Genomic DNA, 20,741 nt, shown 5'->3' with positions numbered 1-20,741 from the left:
CCCTGGGTCTGAAACTGCTTCATTTTGCATCCCATAGAAGCGTAATATTATTTTCATATTTAGTTTGGTGATTTACATTATACCCGGTTAACTGTCGCAAAGTTATTCCTCCCTATTTTAGTTGATTTACTATATTAGAAATATAGGTCACCTTATCATTGTTGCTTGATTCGAGAAAGAGGCTACGAAGAATAGAGAATAGGTCGTGTTTAAGTAGAAAAGGGCAGTCGAGAGTGTGGGTCTATGCTAATTTTGTAAGTTAAACGCATGTGGGGTAGATTAGGCCTAGGGGTGATATTTGTAGGGGTTATCGTGTAATTTAAATTAATGAGAAAATGAAATGCGAAGATCTCATTATGTCTGGCTGAATCGTATCTCATCGTGTACGAGAGAATTCCCTTTTTATCAAAATTTTTAATATTCATATTCGTGTCGGGTTCGTTTTAAGAGAAAATTAAACTCTTTTCTCGTTTAAATTATCAGTGTTCGGTGTCAAATTGAATTACAAAATTATTGCGTACAGTTATTTGCATTTTATTCTTGTACAGACATGGGAAGAATTTCTATTCTTCGACTATCGATAAAATATAAAATAGAAAACTGTGTTATTCAAGTAGATAATTCTTCTTCTTGGTATTTGAAATTTTAATTAGACTCTGTTTCATGGTTGGGATATGGGGTTAGTATGGTATGAGAGTATGTGCATACAGGCGTGATATAGCGGGATCGTAAAGAGTATATTTCGGTAAAAACTAAACAACAATCGTGCGCGACTAGCAAAGAATTATGTGCCGTCGGTTTTGTTTAATTAATACAACCCGTGACTCATGCACCTATGCCACGGTGCTCAACAAAGCATCTGCCACACTGTATCTTATTCTCCATCTCGCCACGTTCTTCAGGACTGAACCTACAAGACTATCAAAACCTTTGCTCGCGTTATGAAGATGCCGCCTTGAAGATATATTTAAAATTTCTGCGGAAAGTCCTAACCCATTCTGAAGTTGACAATAATTCATCAGCCTGTATTGTTGTATAGTCCCAGCCAGAAGGGCAACGCGGTTCCTCTTATCTCTGGAATAATTTCGTAAAAATCTCCAAGGTCTGCTTTTTGGTTCAACGCGATACCAAGATGTCCAAAATTATTAGAATAATCTTTCCAAGTGAAACAATTCTCTAGAAAATAATAATCGAAATTTGGATGTCTGCCTTGGAGGGTCTTCTTCTACTTCTTCGTTTCATTTTACCAGTGAAATTTCTATATCTTGATATCGTGTTACTTGCTACGTGAATATCGTTTAATTTCTAAATAGAAAAAGTGATAAAGATAGGCTGGCTATTGAACTATAACGACGAGTGTACGCGTTGCAGGGACGTTGCCCTTGTAGAGTATTATGTCGCTGGATAACGAAGTTGTACTTGCTTTGCCAGACACTGTCGCGCGATGACACAATTACAAATTAATGCAATAGAACCGAGTTGAGGCAGGTGAGTTATGTCGCGATGAAAAACGAACATTCTAGTCAGGTATACTGGCTTACTATGCTGTCAGGTGTTTAAAGACTCTGCTGTCCGATGTGATTAAAATGTTATCTCTCGGAAATACGAACGTAACTAACGAAGAACCTCGCCTAATCAACAGTCTCTAAAATTAATACATATAAAACATAGATTGAGTATGGAAGAAAATTTGATTTTTGATGAGCAATTAAAATTATACCAATAGACTTATCGCTTTTAAATAAGTTACTGATGAGTTCAGTCGTATTGGGAGTCCAATAACTTAGGAAGGAAGGTTTCTCAAACCATAGTATTTTTTTACTTGAAGAGGCTACGTTTCTATGAATGAAGCTGTAGAAAATTGTGGAGAGCTTTGGAAGAATATCAGGGCCCGAATCGAAGCGAAACAGTAGTCGAAGGAGTACCAGTTGGCTCGGTTTTAGCGATCGGTCTGATTCCGGTCCGAATTAAAATATCCCGACGAAGTGATTGGACGTTTCCCACGTAGCGGCGGCGAAGGTGTCCGTGGCAGGTACTGGTTTAACTGTTAAACTGCGGAGGTACGTGTAACGCGCCGTAACGACGAGCAACCGTGAAGGTGCGATGATAAAGGAAAGGTACCTACGTGGGCGTCAACGGGTGGCGACCTCGGAGGCGTAACCAATGCTCCAGGCGACAACCTTATCGAATGGCAAGTATGCCTCTGCTTGTGCTGCCAACCTAACAAGCGGCCGGTTTCGTTTCTTCGCGGGCGTGGAAATACGGCAATTTGGGTCAGAAACGTATTACGCCCGAAGAGTGCACGCAATTCACGCTTCTACGACCTCCAAACACTCGGGACTCCATCGTGATATCGTTAAATTAGGCCAGACATGCTGATCGGTGCACCCAAACTCTCTGGTCAGCTCTAAATTTCAGTAAATACGCTTCAGCTTCCTGAAAACGTTTTATCGCTTTACTTTCGTCAATATGGATCGTTGATGGGTTGTGATCGGTTGGGTCGTTGAAATGGCTGTGAAAAACATATTTAAAGAAACGGAAGTTGACCTTCATATTAAGAAAATGAAAAATGGCGTTCGTGTTCACCGGTGATTGACGCGTAGATTTTTATTTGTGGAGGAAAGCTGAAACGAGTGTATACTGAAAGTCAGAGAAACTATGAGAGATCGTAGTACAGGGAAGATCGCTCTCCTATAGATCCGAATCGAAATAAGTTTGAAACTGTCTATACATTGAATAAACTCTTATTCAAAGTAGTCATCGAATCTACCAATCGAGGCAAATAAAAAGTCATCCGTTTTTATCAAAATAAAATTTCCCTCGATTCTTATGATCGCTCGCGAAAGGAGGAACGCGAGTTGGCACGTTACCATTTAATTTCCTTCCCGAAATCGACTTTTCCCCGGCGTACGGGGTGAAAAAAATAGAAGTTCGTTGGGTAGAAGCCATCGGAGGCGGTTTCGGCGATGGAAGAGAACGGCTCACCTGACTCGCGACCGTTACGGGGGACTCCGTTCGGTGCCACTATTAATATTAATGCATTCCGCCGTTCTTGCGGCATTGTACTCGCGTCGACGGTCGCGGCCACATCCAAACGTCCAACAATATCCACACGGCGACGTCCCGGGTACCCGTAGCCCGAGCGTGGTTGGCGCGCGTTTCAGTAAAGTGGCACTCCGCTGCCGCCGGAGCGCGTACCTATGTCCCCTGATTGTCCCGACGGTTTTGTCCCGGTCGGCTGAATATTCAACCGGGCCGATAAATAACGCTGAAAGGAAGAGAAACGAGCGAAACAATGACGAGGAAGATTTTTCCCCGGTTCGTTCAAGTCTCAACTGGCCTGCCATCGGCTACTCTCGACTTTTCTTATGCCAAGAACACCTCTTCTCGTCCAGCCCTGTTCCGAGTGGCGGCCTCCTCTATTGTCGCGCGATTTCCTCCCAGTCTTATGAAACCTCGACAATGCGAGTTTCTACGCTCTCGCCTACCGTAACCAATCCCGCGTTACGCTCCACGCCGGTGATCTATACCAGAACATTCTTCTCTCTTAAGTACTGTAGCTCGTGTGCTCTGCGCGGACCGACTTCTTCGCGTCTTTCTTCGCCCAGGTTTCTTCCAACCATTTTTCTCCCCCGATAGTATCTTCGTGTTATTCTATCGATAATTAGTCGCATTAGTCGAAACACGTGTACGCCACTGATCGGTTCATAGATCCGCTCCGCGACGAGGAAGTCTGGATCCGTCACGGTTAACGATCATGGACCAAAAACGCGTTGCACAATTTCGTTGATCGGGGGTAGTATTCACCAACGAGCAATGGACATTTAGAATAATGGTATAGGAATCTCCACCGTAGAGTGTTCGCTAGAAAAAATTGTTTCGAAATGTGGGCCAAAATGGCGGAAGATTTAGGAGAGCTACCAACGGAGCGAATCGCGTAGCCACGGGGCGCCGTGGCTTCCCCCCTACAAATCTTTTTCCCTTGATCGACCAATATAAAGAAAGGATTATGCGAATATTCGGCTACGATATCTATCATCGTGAATTATCACACTGTACGGTTAGGACACTCGCGGAGACTTATTATCCGACATGATTTAAGAGCTAAAAAGTTCCTGCGCCGGGGTACGGTGGAATACGCGTCCACTCGCGGGCTCCGCATATTTTTCTGGCATTATACGTCCCCGCAAGAGTATCAATTAAATGATAATGTAGTGATTAATAGGAATGATGCGGGTCGCTGATCGTTCGCGGCAAAAAACGCACGCCGTGGCTCGAAAATAACGCTGCGGGGGACAGGCCGCCTTTCGAGAGGAAATCAGCCAATAGTTTTCGATATTAAGCGATCATACTTATTTAATGGAAATTATTAATACTTAATTAGTCGGTCAATGGCGCCGTCCACGTTCGAACAGATTCATCAGGGTTTCTCATACGTAAACAAACTTGAGACATCATTTTTAAAATTCATAAAATTATCCATATTTCTTGTTTTCCAACGAACATGATACTGCAGGGAAAAAACGTAGGAAATTGCATGTTTTTTAATAGAAAGAAGGGCAATATTTTCCTTTTCAATTTCGAGCAATTTCAATCTCCCTTTGAGACTATTTTACATTACATCCTATCTACTAATTAGCAAGATACTGTAGCATGTTAGAGAGATATTTTGCAGCTTTTTAGCACATAAAAATATTAAAAAATATAGTTATCACAGTTAACCCCTTAACGCTCATGCTCGAATCTGACTGTTTTGAACAATGATATTTATTTACTCTAACGATTTAAGGGATGACAGTATTTGTTTTCCTTCAAATTATACATTAAATACAACATTGTAATTAACAAAAATTAAATTTGTATATAGCTTAGAAACAAGTTCAATAAAGAAAACTGATCATTCTTGGTCAACCCGAAAAATATGACCGTTAAGGGGTTAAATGTAGTTCTCCTTAATAACAATAAGAAAAAGAATTGATCTACTCGGTTTTTCACCACTAGAATTTTAACTGTGATAGGAATAATTAATATCCTCCTACTCTCTCGCCAATAAATGATTCGTATAAAGTTCGTGATGCAGTTGTGCTCTGTATCACAGATATTATTCAGAATCAAGGGGTTTAAAGGCGTCTATGAGCATATGTTCGCGATTAACGAGATCAAAGATGGAGCCGTGGTTACCAAGATCTCGGATTAGCGAGATCGAGCGAGTGTTCTGGGGAACCAATCGAGCGTCGACGGGGGCGAAGGGCATCCGTGTTTTAAGCAGTCCGGCGACGTCTCGCAGATTATAAGAACGTGCGTCCGGCGAATGCACGTGGCGCAGCCGAATTTCTGCACGCGGTTCGAGCGGAATTCCTAATAAGTCAGTGACTAGACAGAAGTCTCGCGCTCGGTATCGGCGACGGTGGTTTGCTCGCGGCAGAGATAGAGTGACGTCACGGATACGTGGGATTCCTCTCGAGCAGCTGGATCACGTGCTGCGGCCGAACGTGAGGCTAACTTAAATGCGGATCAGGGAGAAACCGTTCCAAAACCGATCTGAAATGAATGCACCGGCCGCGATTCGAATTGTTTTCACGTTCTTCCAGTCGCGGTATCGACCCTCGCCTTCAACCGACCGGGCCCCTTTCGAGGTCAATACCTCTGCAGACGATAGGTCGAAGGACGATCGTCCATTAAGTCCTCTTTCACTCGTTTTAATCGTCCCTGATTAGATACAGAAGCAAGACGAAACGTTGTTTACGAGAATTACATTTGATCCTCGAATACAATGTTTTTTTGATAATTCGAGTTGCAATCTTGAGTGCATTTACCCCTGTTTTGCCTCGTGTCTCATCGTACACAAGATTTATGAGAGATGCGATCTTAAATATTTAAATTACTGTTTTTCCCAGCGTTGAAAGTCCTACCAAACGGGACGAGAACTTGCGCAGATAAACTCCCAAGGAGCATTAGTCCTCCGGAGACTCATAGTTTCCCCAACAAGTTTTTGAGCATCAACGAGTTTATCCGTAGGATCTACGATAGAATTCACAATAAACAGGAAAGACCACGGGGTTAAGAACCACGAATGTCGCGAGTCGCGTTGAATGTAAAATGGACAACGCCGAGTTACGTTTTCGAGAAAATCCAGTTTCAGGAAGTCGGGGGCTCCGTTCCAAGTTCTGGTTGCGTCAGTATTTACGGGGCGAGCGTTCGAGCGCATATATCACAGCGTCGAACGCGATTTATCGCCGCGCGTGCCGAGTGAAAAATGATTTTTCGAGCCACGTGGAAAATTCCTCGAGCCGTGGAAACTCCCGGGCTCGTCCACGCGGCTTCCGACGCGGAAAAAAGGAAGCGCCTGGAACTCCTCCGTTGGGAACGGCGACGACCTCGACTGCTGGCAGTCAATTGCCATTACGGGAAATTAAATCAGTCGTGCTTCTATTTACGCGGACCCTAATGCCAGTGTAAATTGACCGACTATCGAGATCCAGCCAGACCAACGCTCACGAAAGTAAATTATAATTGGTACGTGTCGTGAAAAACTACTTTTCGACGAGTCTAGATAGATTTTATTTAATATAGAAACGAATATTTCATTCTCATCGTTAATCTAACGACAATTATGGTGAATTTTCAAAGATCCAGTCGAGTAAATTCTTTACAATTTTTATTAGAAATTAGGAATGGGTCACTTTGGTAGCTCTAGTGTTGAAAGCAATATATAGATAGCATTTACGAGGATGTAAATGGATGCAATACTCTGAATAATGTTTTACTGCCCATTCCCCATAATACAACGTTTTCCTCTTACGTTTAAGTTCGATTATAAGTTAAGGATTAGGTGGTAGTAGGTTATAAAGCGTCCTTATTCGGTGAACCTCGCCCTTTCACCGTGCCCGCATAAAACGCAATATCTCCTTCGCTTATGTTCGGTTTTTTTGCACGGATCGGTACGTTATATAGAGTGGTTAAATAAAATAAAATAAATAAATATATCCGGCCCGCGGTCAGCAGAAAATCACATCGTTCGACGTGCGGGAATTTTTTGTCGCTCGAAGACGCGGACAGCCCGATGCCGAAATAGGAAAAGTACACGGGGACAGCGAAGGGTGAAACTCGCGGAAAGAAACGCAGTAATTACGTGTTCGGCCTAATACGTCCCGGGCAGTGAAATGCCGCACGAGGCCGGGATACTGCGGCCACAAAATTTCTTCACGCAAAACCCAGGGAGCAACAATGGGTATTTTCATTAGTCGACGTGGTCCGGCCTGAACGGTAGATATTTGATTCGGTTTTTATCGGATCGGCCGACATTCCGGTGCCGCGGGGCCCGCTCCGCTCTCGATGGGGATCGGAAAAACGGCCGCAAAGCTGACTTCTCGATCGCGATATCAGAAGAAGTTCCATTTAGGAGAAAAATAGCATTGTAAATGCACCGTGTCGCGGTGCTTGTTTGTCGTGAAACTGAGTTTCGTCCGGCAAAAAGTTGCACGACGCCGGACGGGTACACTTGCTTTCGGCTACGGGAGCCGCGAGGAACGACCCCCGGATTTGTAGAATTTGCAAATTTACGAGACCGAGAAACCTTCCGAACCCATATTGTTTACCATCCCCCCACCAGAAAAACGTTTTGGTTCGTTCGAGTGTCTTATTTCTCGAGAACTGTTACCAGAGGGGGAATAATTAGAGCGAAACATATTTGTTCATTTTATGGGGGAAAAATATTGGTATATTTGCATCGATTCAGTTTTACAACAGTAAGCTTATATCGGTAATTATTATTTTATCGGACACTAGAGAAGGATACAAGTAGGATAAACTGTAAGGAGATAGGAGTTTACTATTTATCATTGCTGGATCGGAGAAGGTTTAAACGAAATTGAGCAGGTGATGCAACTGCTTTTTTTGCGGTGCATAAAGTCCAGCCCACGAGCCAATATATGCCCCTTCATCCAGTTCATTCTGCAACGTAAAATGAGAAACAAATTGATAAAAAAAACAAATCCATACGCCAAAGAAACTTACTTGTTCGACTGATACATAATTTAAAAGATTGTCTATAAATATTTTTCTAATTCCGTTAATCGAAGTCCTACAATAGTTCATTATTCAAATAGTAGAAGATACCTTGTTTAATTTAAAAAAACTAATGTTCCAATAGATGTAACATGTCGTAACGTACAATGGGGGCCATAAAAGAATACGCTTTGGAATATTTCTATTTTCGCGAACGGCCGTGGATCTAAGAGGCCCCGCAAACTAAACGGTCCGGTCTTATCTAATCTCAATATAATTACGAGTGCACGTCATAAAATTGCTTATTATACTATGGAAAAGTTGATTCGGGGACCATAATACGGGGTTTGGAAATTAACCTTACCTGTCTGCCTACCTACGCTGGTGATGATTATGTCTACTTATAGGTATAACTACTTATGTGCACCAAACTACCCGTCTACCGGCTCAAATAATCTTCGCGGTTCTTTCTCCCCTTTCCTCCACCCCACCCTTTGGCTAATCCTGCCCACCTGAGCCTCCTTCCAGCTACCCTTCGCTTTGTCCTCCACCCCGTTTTGGTTCTCTCCTTCTTCCCTGGTCAGCCGCGATCTCTCCGTTTCCATCCTCGCCTCGCCTTCCTCACTGGCGGGGGCTCGTCGAAACTAGTTTATAAAACGAGTCGGGCACACTGGTTCTTTCTGATCCAATGACCCCTGTGCCGTGTCCCGCAGCAATGCCCTGTAGTGACGAAGACTTGTTTATGTGTTACAGATTTGACGAGAGACACTACGCTTTCGAAAGGTATGCTAGATTTAATCCGAATGCATGCCAGTTTCGAGCTAAACGTTTCGTTTCCGCTTTTTCGTTCACGCACGGTTCTCGTCTCGTTCGTCAACGTGTTTCTATTCGTCGTACCAGCGACTACGGGATCACTCGTACGTACAGTAACAATTTTAACACGTTGACAGAGAAATATCGAGGCAAATGGTACATTCTTTCATTTACAATTTTTCTAACTTTCGTTCGATTTCATTTCGTTACCACTACGAGTCAATAGTGGTCCAAAGCATGTCGAGGATTTAATAAAATATTCTCCTCTTCCCCTTTTGCACGTTGACTTTACCTTTTATCAATTTTCACAGACTGTTTCACAAATCGGATTATTAGTCTGTAAAGAAAAGAAAGAAAATTTAATTTAAAGCAATCGAGGCTAGTTCATACACCGAATAAAGTCTTGACTCTTCAACAAATATAAAAGTAATAAAATCAACCTATTGCAAATTATTTCTGAAGTTTATTCGATGGACTAAATTTGCATTTGTTCGAAATGTTCAATTCCATAATTTTTGAAATCTGCATAACAATTTCGAACAGGCCGTTTCGAGTGAAACGAATCTTAAAAATGAGTATGAAATTTCTCTCGGCGAAGGTTGTTTTGCACTTTATTTTGGTAAGAAGCGATTGCTTTTTGGCTCGCGTTGAGATCATCGAGTCATGTTGCGAGACGTTTGACGCGATGAGATTAAAGGGGGGCTGGGCCCGGTTTAATAGGTTCGACGAAATTTTTAAGCAACCCGCAGCTGCCGCGGATTCACGAGCTTTTTAAGCGCGCGGGGCGCATTCGGAATAGCTCGAAAATGAGGAGTAAACGATGTTGGGTGTTTTTAAGGTGTCGAGGCGGTTTTTTGCACGGGTACAAATTGCTCGGGGAAGCACGTGTGTACGCAATATTTGATATCTTAACGAGTTTAGCGACAATCGCCCTTTCGCGGAGACGGTACGAAGTAATTGGATATTAAACATTTATATTACAAAACGCATTACACTTTATAAGCAAAGCTAGGTTTATCAAGATACCAATCCCTTTCTGTTGAATTTCAAAGACGACAGAAATTCATTTTGTTAAAGACCACGTGTCAATAATTTTTAAAAAATTTAGATATTGAATATTTTTATTTAATCATGGCGTTAACCACACGGATTTGTTTGTTTCTAACCCCTAAATTTGTTACTATTTTCTACAAAAAAAAAAAAAATGGAAGCGTGGTCGTTGAAAGATTAACAAAATGAGCTCGGTGCACGGTCTCGTGGTTTTTCTTAAAGAATTTATCCTCGAAGTTCATGTTGGTGGACGATGCCCTTAAATGCAACCGATCCCCGAGTTCTGTCGTCCCCGAAACCGCCCAGAAGGTCGAGGGAACTCCCGCGGTATTCGCGTAGAAACCCTGTAGACAGGGGAGCCCGAAAGTAATTATTGCGCTGCTCGACAATTAACTTTTTTTAGAGCAGAGCTCGCGCACCACGCGACCCTGCGCTACTCTATGATTTCGCGCAGCCTATATCAGAGAGATAATAACGTTCGAATATTCCCCCCTGGAACGGGGAACGGGGAACGGGCGCGCGAGGCAACGAAGGAAGGCGATGGCCGAGCGAATCCTTTTTTCCACCGTCGTCGAACACATCGGGCCCGATTAGCCGGATAAATCGCCACGATAACCTAATAATGATTCTATTAACAATGTAAATGGGACTAAACTGCGACCGCGTCGCGGCCGCGAGACGTAATCGCGCGGATAATAATCCCCATTACCGAAACTTCTCGCCTCGGCGCGCTTTATCCGCTCGACGCCTGCAACACGTAGCTCCGTCTGCATCGCTCATAATATAACGCATAATACTTCCTATGAATCTCCATAATGGCCGGTTCAAAGGAGCACTCGGGGACCGGCGATCCTTCACGTGGGCTTATGCGACCGACGCCATCGCTCTGTGTTTCATGGCTGCACTTCCGGTACCAGGCGAATAATTCAATGGTTCGTCGATAGAGTCTATCCCATATAAATTGCTTTATAATCTGGCTCGAGTCTGAAAATCGAGTTGATTTTTATATATTTTTTTTAATAGTCTGATCGAACTTAATGTGAGCGTTGCAATTTTTACTGGTTTAATATTTTTAGCACGATATAAACGAGGTTATTGTAACTTCAAAATCTTTGTAAAGTAGTAAAAGAGGCAAAGAAAAATCAATTTCTATGGTTTAATAAGCGTTTCAGGGCAAACGTTGAACTATAGATTGATACAACGTTGCGATATTACGATTTCTGCATTCCTCTTTCGAACGTTAAAGAGAAACAAAGAGATCTGACCGACAAATAAATTTCCATAATGAGCGTTCGCGTTCGCAACAGCGATTTTACCGAGCACGGTCGGGTCAATTATCGTATAAATATTATCCGTCCTTGTAACGCGATTATGTAAAAATTCTAAGTGCAGAGCGGAATTGCAAAGCAGCGCCGAGAGGGCCCCGTCGACTGCGATTTTAAGTTGTGGGATATGTTTACTGTCGTTGTATTATAATGCGACCAAACGAGCGCTTTTGTTTCCCGAAGGACCGCTTGGACCCCTCGTTCGTCTTCCGTGGGTCGCGAGATCATTTCGCCCCTAAATCTTGCTCCACCTCTTCCGAACCACTTCTGGCCCCGTTGCATGTCTGATTTATTTAGTTTTTTGTTCGTATATTCAGGGGCAATCAAGCAAATATCGGTATAAAGGCACTTTCCCTCGATAGCCACGCGATTTCCATTTTCTAGTTCAAACTGAAAAAACTTGGGGTGAGAAATGTTCGACTCCGAAGATTTGTTATTTAATACACTTCTGTGTAGTGGATTGATATTTTAGAAAATTGGATGCTTCTTCAATAGTGAGTTATGAGGGATCTTTGATCAAGAATTAAAATAAAAATTCATTGATATATCCTAGATTAACCCCTTAACGCTCATATTTTTCGGGTTAACCAAGAATAATCAGTTTTCTTTATTGGATTTGTTTCTAAAAATGCGGTTTTTGTTAATTACAAATATTATCATCCCTCAAACCATTAGGTTAAATAAATATCGTTTTTCAAAGCAGTCAGACTCGGGCATGAACGTTAAGGGGTTAAGAAACGCGAATATTATTGCACGAATATATCGAAATTTTGTATAATAAAATTTGCTCGGCTCGGCAACTCTCGCAAGTATGATTACTCATTTTAGAATCAATATTTCGGAACGTTAGAGCGAATTGGAAAGAGAGGAAGATGAACGGAGGTGTGTACCTCCTTTGAGAGGTTGGAAAAGTCCCACCGGTTAACGGGAGAGCGACGTTAAATCGAATATTGCTCCTTTAACGGCGTCAAATCGAGTACGGTTCGTTGCATAAGTATAGACACGAAGCATCTGCTTTCTTATTAAAGCGGAAAGTAGGAATGCAACTTACGGAGCATCGGAGGGTATAGGGTTCAACGTTCGATTCAGCTCGGCACAATTCCACCAATCCCTACGAGCGTCTTAAAAGGCATTTTAAATCGGCGTGTCGTGAAAGAATCTCATAGAGATGCGGCGTATAAAGGCATTCCACCAACCCCCTCCTCCTCCTCCCGTCTTTCAGCGTTTAGATCTATCATCGCCTCGGGGACTTTCCTTCGGTTCATTCGTTTCCTGTTATTACGTCCGCGCACTTTCTTCTTCATTACGCGCTCCAGACGCGAGACAATCCATGTTTCCATACGATTGGAAATAATTCGTACCTACTCGAGTTTCAACAATTTTCGTGATCTTAAACCCTTGTAAACTCGACTGATTCTCGTGAGGGAAAAATAACGTCATTTTCTAATAAATCAATCAGGTTTTTTTTAACTTCTTGCCATACAATGACGAGTCTGACTCGGTACAAGCTCTTGATGACACGTTTCACAATCTTGAGGCTACTTTCATCCATTAAAATCAACATATTTTTACATTCACGAGGTATTCGTAATACAAGTCTATTCTTTCTCTTATTTGGAATTAAATCGTACGTCAAGGGGTTAAATTCGAGGAATTTTCAGAAGAGCAATTCCATCCGCGGTAATTATTCATTTTGAAATGCTCTTTGTCGAGTTCCACGCGATTTGGTATGGAGTATCCGTGAGGCTGGTGGATGGTATTTGTAAATAATATTCCGACGGAAGGCTAGGATAATGGACCCCGTGAGGTTGAAGGTTGACAGAGGGGTGAAAATGGCTACAGGCTATGAACACTCTCCGCCACCGCAAGCACGAGATTCGATAAGCCGACTATGGTCTTTTATTAGGATCCACTCAACGCCGGCAACGTAAACTCCGCACCCTGTTAGAGCACTCTTTTTAGAAAGAATCCCGCTAACTATATTTCCATGTTCCAAATTGCGCGCGGAAAGGCGTGATTATAAGAGAACGAGAGAGGAGGAAACACGAATTTCTGTATTACATCCTTGACTTGATCGAGGCAATCACCCCGAATAAGGATTTGTTAGGTAGAAAAATGCAATCTCACAATGCGGTTAGGACGGATTATATCGTGCAATTACGATTTCACACGGGTAGAAGGAACGTTGAAATAATTACACGCGTTACTTGTGTCGTAGGTTCGACGCTGGTTTTTCGTAATAAGCAATTTTACATATTGCCTTAAAAATAGAATAGAATAATTGTTGATCGTTCCATACCAGATTCAGAATTTTTCAAAGGTTGCAAAAAAAAATTTTGCGCTTAAAAATGTACCGTTAAGGGGTTGAAATATTTATTTATATTTGTTTCCCGTGCACATCTGCGAGCGTTAATAATAGATCGGAGGCACACATTCGGTTATCCCCCGTCGGAGTCAGCGCGCTGCTCATTTATTCCATAAATCTGACAATAAATAACGGACATATTGGGGCGTTCGTGCGTCCCGGATATCGTGGCTGCTTATCGTATCCCACAAATGCGCCGGAACGCATTTAAAATGTATTGAACTGTCACGGGGCAGTGGTTTTCCGGATTTTTACATTTTTCATCGCCCGCCAGGCCGCGGGTCCGTGCGGATTACTGAGTTATTGTTGTTCTAAGTGTGTCGGTCAAGGGGGAGTGAACCCCAAGTTTTCGCCGCGGGTAATCCTGACCATAACAGTTCGAGCCCCGTGTTCCCCCTCCTACAACCTCGCGCAGGGTTCCTTCGTATCCTTTGCAAACCCAGAAAAGCAGCCCTTCACGAGCGGTCCCATGCCAAATCGCTGCTCGTTACGCGTCCACGGGCCTTTACGCTCCTGGTTGCATACTTCTGCATCCGCAACTGTCGTTAGTCTTTAAATTACGCGATTCGCCACGGCCTCGACGGTCCACGGAACTCGACATCTGCGGATTATTCGACGAAAACGTCTCCCCAGGTTCCTCCCGCGGATTCGAGTCGGTCCATAGGGCTGAAACTGGTCGAATAATTTAATGGCCACGGTTAACCCTTCACACTTTGCTAAAATCTTCTCTGGAGCTGACGATTTTAGTCATAGAATTATTTTAAAAGGCGTAAAATTTTTCCAAAAAGTTACAAAAGATAAAACTGTTACGTGCCCCTTCTGGTAATAGTGTAACTCTGTCTTTAGAAATTTTTTCATGCTAAAATAAGTAAGGCACATATTAAGCTCTTATTACCTATAAACTTCGTACCTCGAATGATCTTGAATTTTGCACGTTAAATTTTTGTGAGAATAGTTTGAAAAGGTTAGAGCAATTGTTGAGGTGTAAAGTTATTTTTATTTGAAATCGGTAACGATCGAAAGGGACAAAGGGCTGACAAGAATCGCGCTATTAGAGGGTAGAAGGATATCGCCAATTCGGTGTTGAGCAAGGTTATACGTTGCAGTGAAGACGACAGATATGGAGCTTTGAATTTGTACCTCATTTTCATACATACACATTGCCATGGCGTTTATAGGAGAACTTTTGTCGTATATACCCGTTACGCAGCGTTTACGTTAACGTTACTTTGAACGGTTCGTTGCAACATAGCATCCGGAAGTGCCATACACGAAGAACAAACTTGAAAAATTTCGAGTTCTATTTATCCAATTAAAATATAAATATAGATCTCGTTGTTCAATTTTCAACTTCAAATGATCAAACGACACCGAATTAAATCAAACTTGACCTGTTTTATATCTCCATGTAAATTGTTCGACGTGAAAGTCAAGCTTTAATCGAGTTCTGTATTAACTTTGACAAAATTATTGGACAAATATAAAAGGAGAACTGTAGAGGGTCGGGTAATTTGCAGTCGACCGCGAATCGAATCGAACTCGCGACATTAATTCCGTCCGGACAATTCGCCCCAATTAATCTCGACGCGCGAAGGTCGAGGAGGTGGTGGCTAGAGAAGGAGGGAAGAGGGAAGGATAGACAGTCGCCTAATCTGCATGAGCAGATTGCTCTGAGAATTGACACCGTGGATTTTGCCTCGCCCTTCGAAGTTACTACACTTGACGTCTCATCTTAAATCAAACCGATCTCTCGGCCACCTCCTTAAAATCCCTCTCGCGCTCTTTCGCTACAGGACACGAACTCGATGCATACATTAGGCGGGTTTAATTGAGAAGAGTTCCCCGGACGATCCTGCAGCGGCGTCGTAATAACAACGACGCTGAATCTTTTCCATCGGGGTACGCGTCCGGAGACACTTGATGCGTCAACTTCCGCAATATCGCGGCAGAATTGGATGGGAAAATCTTCCTCTTCTCAGTTCATAGACTCTGAGATCAAATTAATCGATTCTAATTCCTTCAAAAATAGCAAATTTCCAAATTTTCACGATCATTCGAGACAGACAGAATCTCACTTTTTTACTTCGTTCTTTATTATTTTAAAAATCATGTTAGTAGTTTTCTTATTGCAAAGCTAATAAACAACCCTTAAGTGGTGCTGAGATTCGATGGACTCAGGTTTTCCAAAAGGAGACAAATCATTAATACGATAATGTTTTCAAGAATCAGTTCCTCGCTGGTAATTTACAATATTTTTACAGGAACGTACATAAACTTTAACGAGGACCAATCTATCGACGTACGATTGAAATTACAATTTTTCAAAGAATATAATTACGTTCATCTCAAGAATAATCCTCCAAAGACGTATGAGATTTCCTCGAAGCAAGTACATTTCCCATGCAAACGAGAACCGGAAAAAATGAAAAGGAAAAATAAGGAGCGGAATGGAATTTCGGGAGACGTCGAAACGCGCAGTTTCGAGGGATCCTCCGGGGAAAAACTCGGCCGATTCTTGAGCAGAAGATAAGATCGGGCTACAGGTCATCAATGTTTAATCGCCTGTCAAATTCGCTAGAAATTCTGTAGGCAGTCCGCTATCAATTCTACCAAGGAAACGTGGAAGAGGGACGTCAGAGACGCTGGTATCGATAGGCATTGAATATGCGAGAAGTTACATCCAGCGACCCAGAGAAGCGTTGCTTTTAATAACCATTAATTTCAATGGGGGGAGGGAGGCGATGGAGGATCGCTATTACGCCGAGGGCGGCGAGAAAATAGGCTGCACCTTTCAGACTCTCGTATTTTCCTGATAGCACGGGCTGTTTGATCCGAACGATACGGGGGGGGGGAGTAGGGGGGGAGGGGGGCACCGATCGCCGTATGTATTAATTTGCTCAAGGGGTTCCCCCCGGTGTGTAAACTAATTTGTTCGCGAGAATCGACTACCGTCGTTGCTGAGACACTCCAACCCAATTGCTGATTTTTTTTCGAACTCTCTGAGATTGATATCTGCAAGGTTTTTAACAAATAATTCTATTCGTTTGATTTTTAACATTCGATCGACGAACCGTGGAGCAATTTTGAAATTTTGTAGGGGGAAGAAAGGTGGAATATTATAGCGTAATTAATGCGTCGTCGTTCGAACGTTGACCGATAACTATTATACTAATAAGACACCGCGTTTGGTCCGTGCTTATTATAATGTCGGGCGTCATAAAGAAATGCATAATAGAATTGTAAATGTATGGAAATGCTTTCCCGATCTTTTCAGCGTCCCCGACGGGAGGACACGCATTTTTCTTCAATTGCATACTTAGTTTTGTATAGCTCGCGCGTCTGGTCTACATGCACACCGTATCTTATGCGGCCACGCCATTGTATGTGTATTAACACAATGCAGAATAAACTGAGCGACTGAAACGGATTACACTCTTCCCCCCCCCAGTCGGTGGTGTGCTTTCAAAGGATATGCAAACGATGCGTGCGTTAACGCACTTCTCTTTGACGAGAGAATCCGTGTTACCTGCTTGGAAACTGGTCGCGGACGAAAATTTCGTTTCTCTGCTTTCGCATATTCCTAGCAAAATTCAAACTCTGTCTTTGAAAAAATACCGAATCCTTGGTTCCTCTTTAAACGTCGGTTTAAAAGATTCTAGCTGAACAAAACAGAAAGAAATTTACAATGTTTTCAAGTACTGAAACCTCGTCGTTAATTGATCAAAGTATAATCGAGCCAACATTCTCGCGACAAAACAATAGTTTCGCGATAGACAGCGTATACGTATAAACTCGTCGAGTTCTTTCATTCCAGAGATCCAGTTCAGAATTGATCGTGCCTCGATCCGCCGAGGCAATTCTAGTTCCACGTTCATTTCCCTCCAGAAACGATCGTGGATATCGACTTGACGTTTCCCGATGCAAGCCCCCCCCTCGACTACGGAGACGAGCCGTGGAGCAAGTACGATGCCGTGGCGGCAATTTAAAAGCGCGAGAGGGGCCGATCTAACGCGCTTCGGCATTTGAAGCGTTCCGTTTAATTAGCGCCGTGTGTTTTCTCGCAGCTCGTAAAAGGAAGCGGCGAGAGGCCGGCAACCGTCGCCGCGAGAATCCACCGAGGAGAGAGAGACCCCGTAGGCGGGAGAAAAAAATTTCCTGCCCGTTTCGCAGTAATTAAAAATGTTGTAATAAAGACAGGGAGGTTCCTTTAATTCGTAACGGCTTATATTTATAGCGTCTTGCGACTAATAATACGCCCTCCCTCGTCGCCGCACAACAGGTTACCCCCGTTGCACACAGCCCGCCACGCCTCGAGATTCTATAGTTACGCGCTTAATTACCCATCCTGATATACGACGCCGATCGAGAGCATTTATTAATCGCGCCCCGGCTTCTTTCACGCCGCGATATCGATGCGGCTGTAATGAAATCTCGCCGCTGAAACGGTGCGTTGCGTCGCTCGAATCACACGGCCCTTCGATTCTGAATTGATTTTCTAGCGAATCGAACCCTTTCCAAACTCGCGATTCAATAATAATATAGCTATTATTACAACATAGTGCAGAATCTTCGAGGCAAACATTGGTAGATTTCATTTTATTCACGGTTAAAGTTTTCTTTAATATCAGTTACTGTGGGTGCGTCTGGACTTGTTTATAATGGAAATTCTATATAGCAGTAAATATATCAACACTTCATGTATACCCATTCCTACGATTTCGATGTATAGAGTCAAAGTATTTTAAAATAAACATAGAAGATAGCTGAAATTATAATAGTTGGTATAGTCATCGGATAGGGGATGAAATGCCCTTTAAAATGAGCGTTCGAACAAGTAGATAGCATAATTAGTTCCGGGGATATGACAATTTTTGTTTCGAGTCGAGCATCAAAGTAAATGTCAAAATAAACATAGAAGATAGCTGAAATTATAATAGTTGGTATAGTCATCGGATAGGGGATGAAATGCCCTTTAAAATGAGCGTTTGTACGAGTAGATAGCATAATTAGTTCCGGAGATATGACAATTTTTGTTTCGAGTCGAGCATCAAAGTAAATGTCAAAATAAACATAGAAGATAGCTGAAATTATAATAGTTGGTATAGTCATCGGATAGGGGATGAAAAGCCCTTTAAAATGAGCGTTTGTACGAGTCGATAGCGTAATTAGTTCCGGAGATATAGCGTTTTTAGTTTCTAGTCGATGCGGTGGCTAGTTTCGGAGATAGGGTTTGTTTACGTTTTGTTGTGCGCGCGCGAATTCATTGATCTCGCGCGCGTGACAATAGTAAACAATGCGTAGTAAATTCTTGGAAATACTACGCCGAAACTAGGTCACTCGGTCACGTCTCACGTGCGACAAAGAGGTCCAGCGCGACGCGTCAGACGGAGACAGAGATAGTCAAATTAAGAAAAACACCCCTTTACATAAATTACGATATCTCGAAAACCGAAAGTCCGATCGACAAAAACAAAAAACCATTTTAAAGGGGAAGGTTCGCCGCTTCTAACAACGCCTTAAAAATTGATATAGCTCCAATAGTTTCGGAACTACACGCATCCAAAGTTTTAATATTTTTAATACGCGTTAATAGACTTTCGTAAGGCGGAGAGTCACGCGTAGCGGAATTTTAAAAATTACGATTGTCTTTACACGATGATATCTCCCAAACGGAAAGTCGGATCGGCAAAAACAAACAACCATTTTGAAGGGGAAGCCTTACCGCTTCTAACAATAGCTTAATTTTTAATCAAACACTACTAGTATCAAAACTGCACGCGTCTAAAGTTTTAGTATTTTTAATACGCGTTGTTAGACTGTTCTAAGGCAGTGAACACTAAAGATTCTCTCCTTTCATTTTTGCTATATGTATATTTCCTATTTACATCAGCAGCAAACCATAATTTGACCAAACCAGAGTTTTACAAAAAAAATATAAATCGATCAACCGGTTATTCAATCGAATCAAATTATTTAAAATAATTTAATGTTAATATCTCACCGGATCGAAGATCTAGAAGTTGATCGCTATACGAGTTTCTTTCGAATAAACTTCCAATTTCGTCGCATTTTTCGGCGAAACTACAAACAAGTTGGTAGTCGAAAAAGAGAAACGGCCGCGATATAAATCCCACTTTGGCTCGAGATACGTATGCGTTTCAGATAGAAGCAGTTATTCATAAGCAATTGAGCATAAATAATACAGTACGCCGCTACGTTACCGAAACATTGAAGGTTCTGTAAATATTGTATCGGTCCAAGGGTGAATCTGCATACTTGTTATCTCCCTTCGTTTAAATTTCTCGATTCCGGAACATTTATACGCGGACTGAACCAAGAAATCGATTTCTCTCGATCGTTGTTTTATGGAAAACTTTTATTCGAGCGTCGCGTAATCGTGATATTACACGGGAAGATGTCGCGTTATGGCGGCGAGAGTAACGAGAGATATTTAGCACATAATGTTACAGAAACTCATGAATTACAAGTGCCGCGTATCCGTTATGGATATCTCGAGACATTTCTCCGTTCACAAAGGAACGCATATGGCGCGTTCGCGGTTATAAATTTCGCGTCTTAAGCCGCGGTATCAGTTTAAATAGAGGCAGTATCGTAAATAATGACGCGTTCTTTCAAAACGAGTCGCCCTGTGTTCATAAAACGGAATAATAAAAACGTCGAGCCGGTCTCTTGCGCGACGGAGGACCACGTACGGGGACACGTTGTACAAATGTTATTAAATATCTAGCGCAAGAATTTTGGATTTCAAGCAACTAACGATTTCAGAGATTGCTTTCAAGTCGATTTTAAATATTAGTAAAGACATTTTTCAAATATTTTAAAAGGTTATTTTTGAAGGAAGAATTAAACGTCGAAGGTTCTCGTAGCTCGATTCGTTGGTATCGATTATCCAAAGGTTAAAATCGAGGTTGGAAGACGGTCGAATGCGACACGGGAGGGCATTAATCAGACGAAGAAATGTCATTATGCGGAGCGCTGTTCACGCGGCAATCTTGTAAAACATTATTCTAACTAAACTGTCATAAACGAGAGGAAATGAAAAGAGCTGCTTAATAGCTTATGTATGCAAATGCGAGGCGGCAGATTGCGCGGAGTGCTCTCGAGTGAGAGAAATAGCAGCAGCTCGAGGAAGTGGTCGAAAGGGTGAGCCCTATCGCCCT

At 42.4% G+C, this 20,741-nt stretch overlaps 1 protein-coding gene across 1 annotated transcript in view; it reads left to right on the top strand.

The window, feature by feature from the left end:
* The window catches only part of LOC122395582 (protein trachealess), a 136,154-nt gene that overhangs the window by 47,334 nt on the left and 68,079 nt on the right, over window positions 1–20,741 (top strand). Inside the window, exon 4 of the mRNA XM_043393268.1 lies at window positions 8,761–8,790. Coding sequence (XP_043249203.1) covers window positions 8,761–8,790 — 30 coding nt within the window. The remainder of the gene's footprint in view (window positions 1–8,760; window positions 8,791–20,741) is intronic.

The sequence above is a fragment of the Colletes gigas genome, unplaced genomic scaffold (genome assembly GCF_013123115.1).
Source record: "Colletes gigas isolate AHSC1104 unplaced genomic scaffold, ASM1312311v1 Colletes_gigas_Sc00006, whole genome shotgun sequence".
Taxonomy (NCBI): domain Eukaryota; kingdom Metazoa; phylum Arthropoda; class Insecta; order Hymenoptera; family Colletidae; genus Colletes; species Colletes gigas.
Note: the sequence above shows the minus strand (reverse complement) of the source record. Positions and strands in the feature narration are given on the sequence as shown.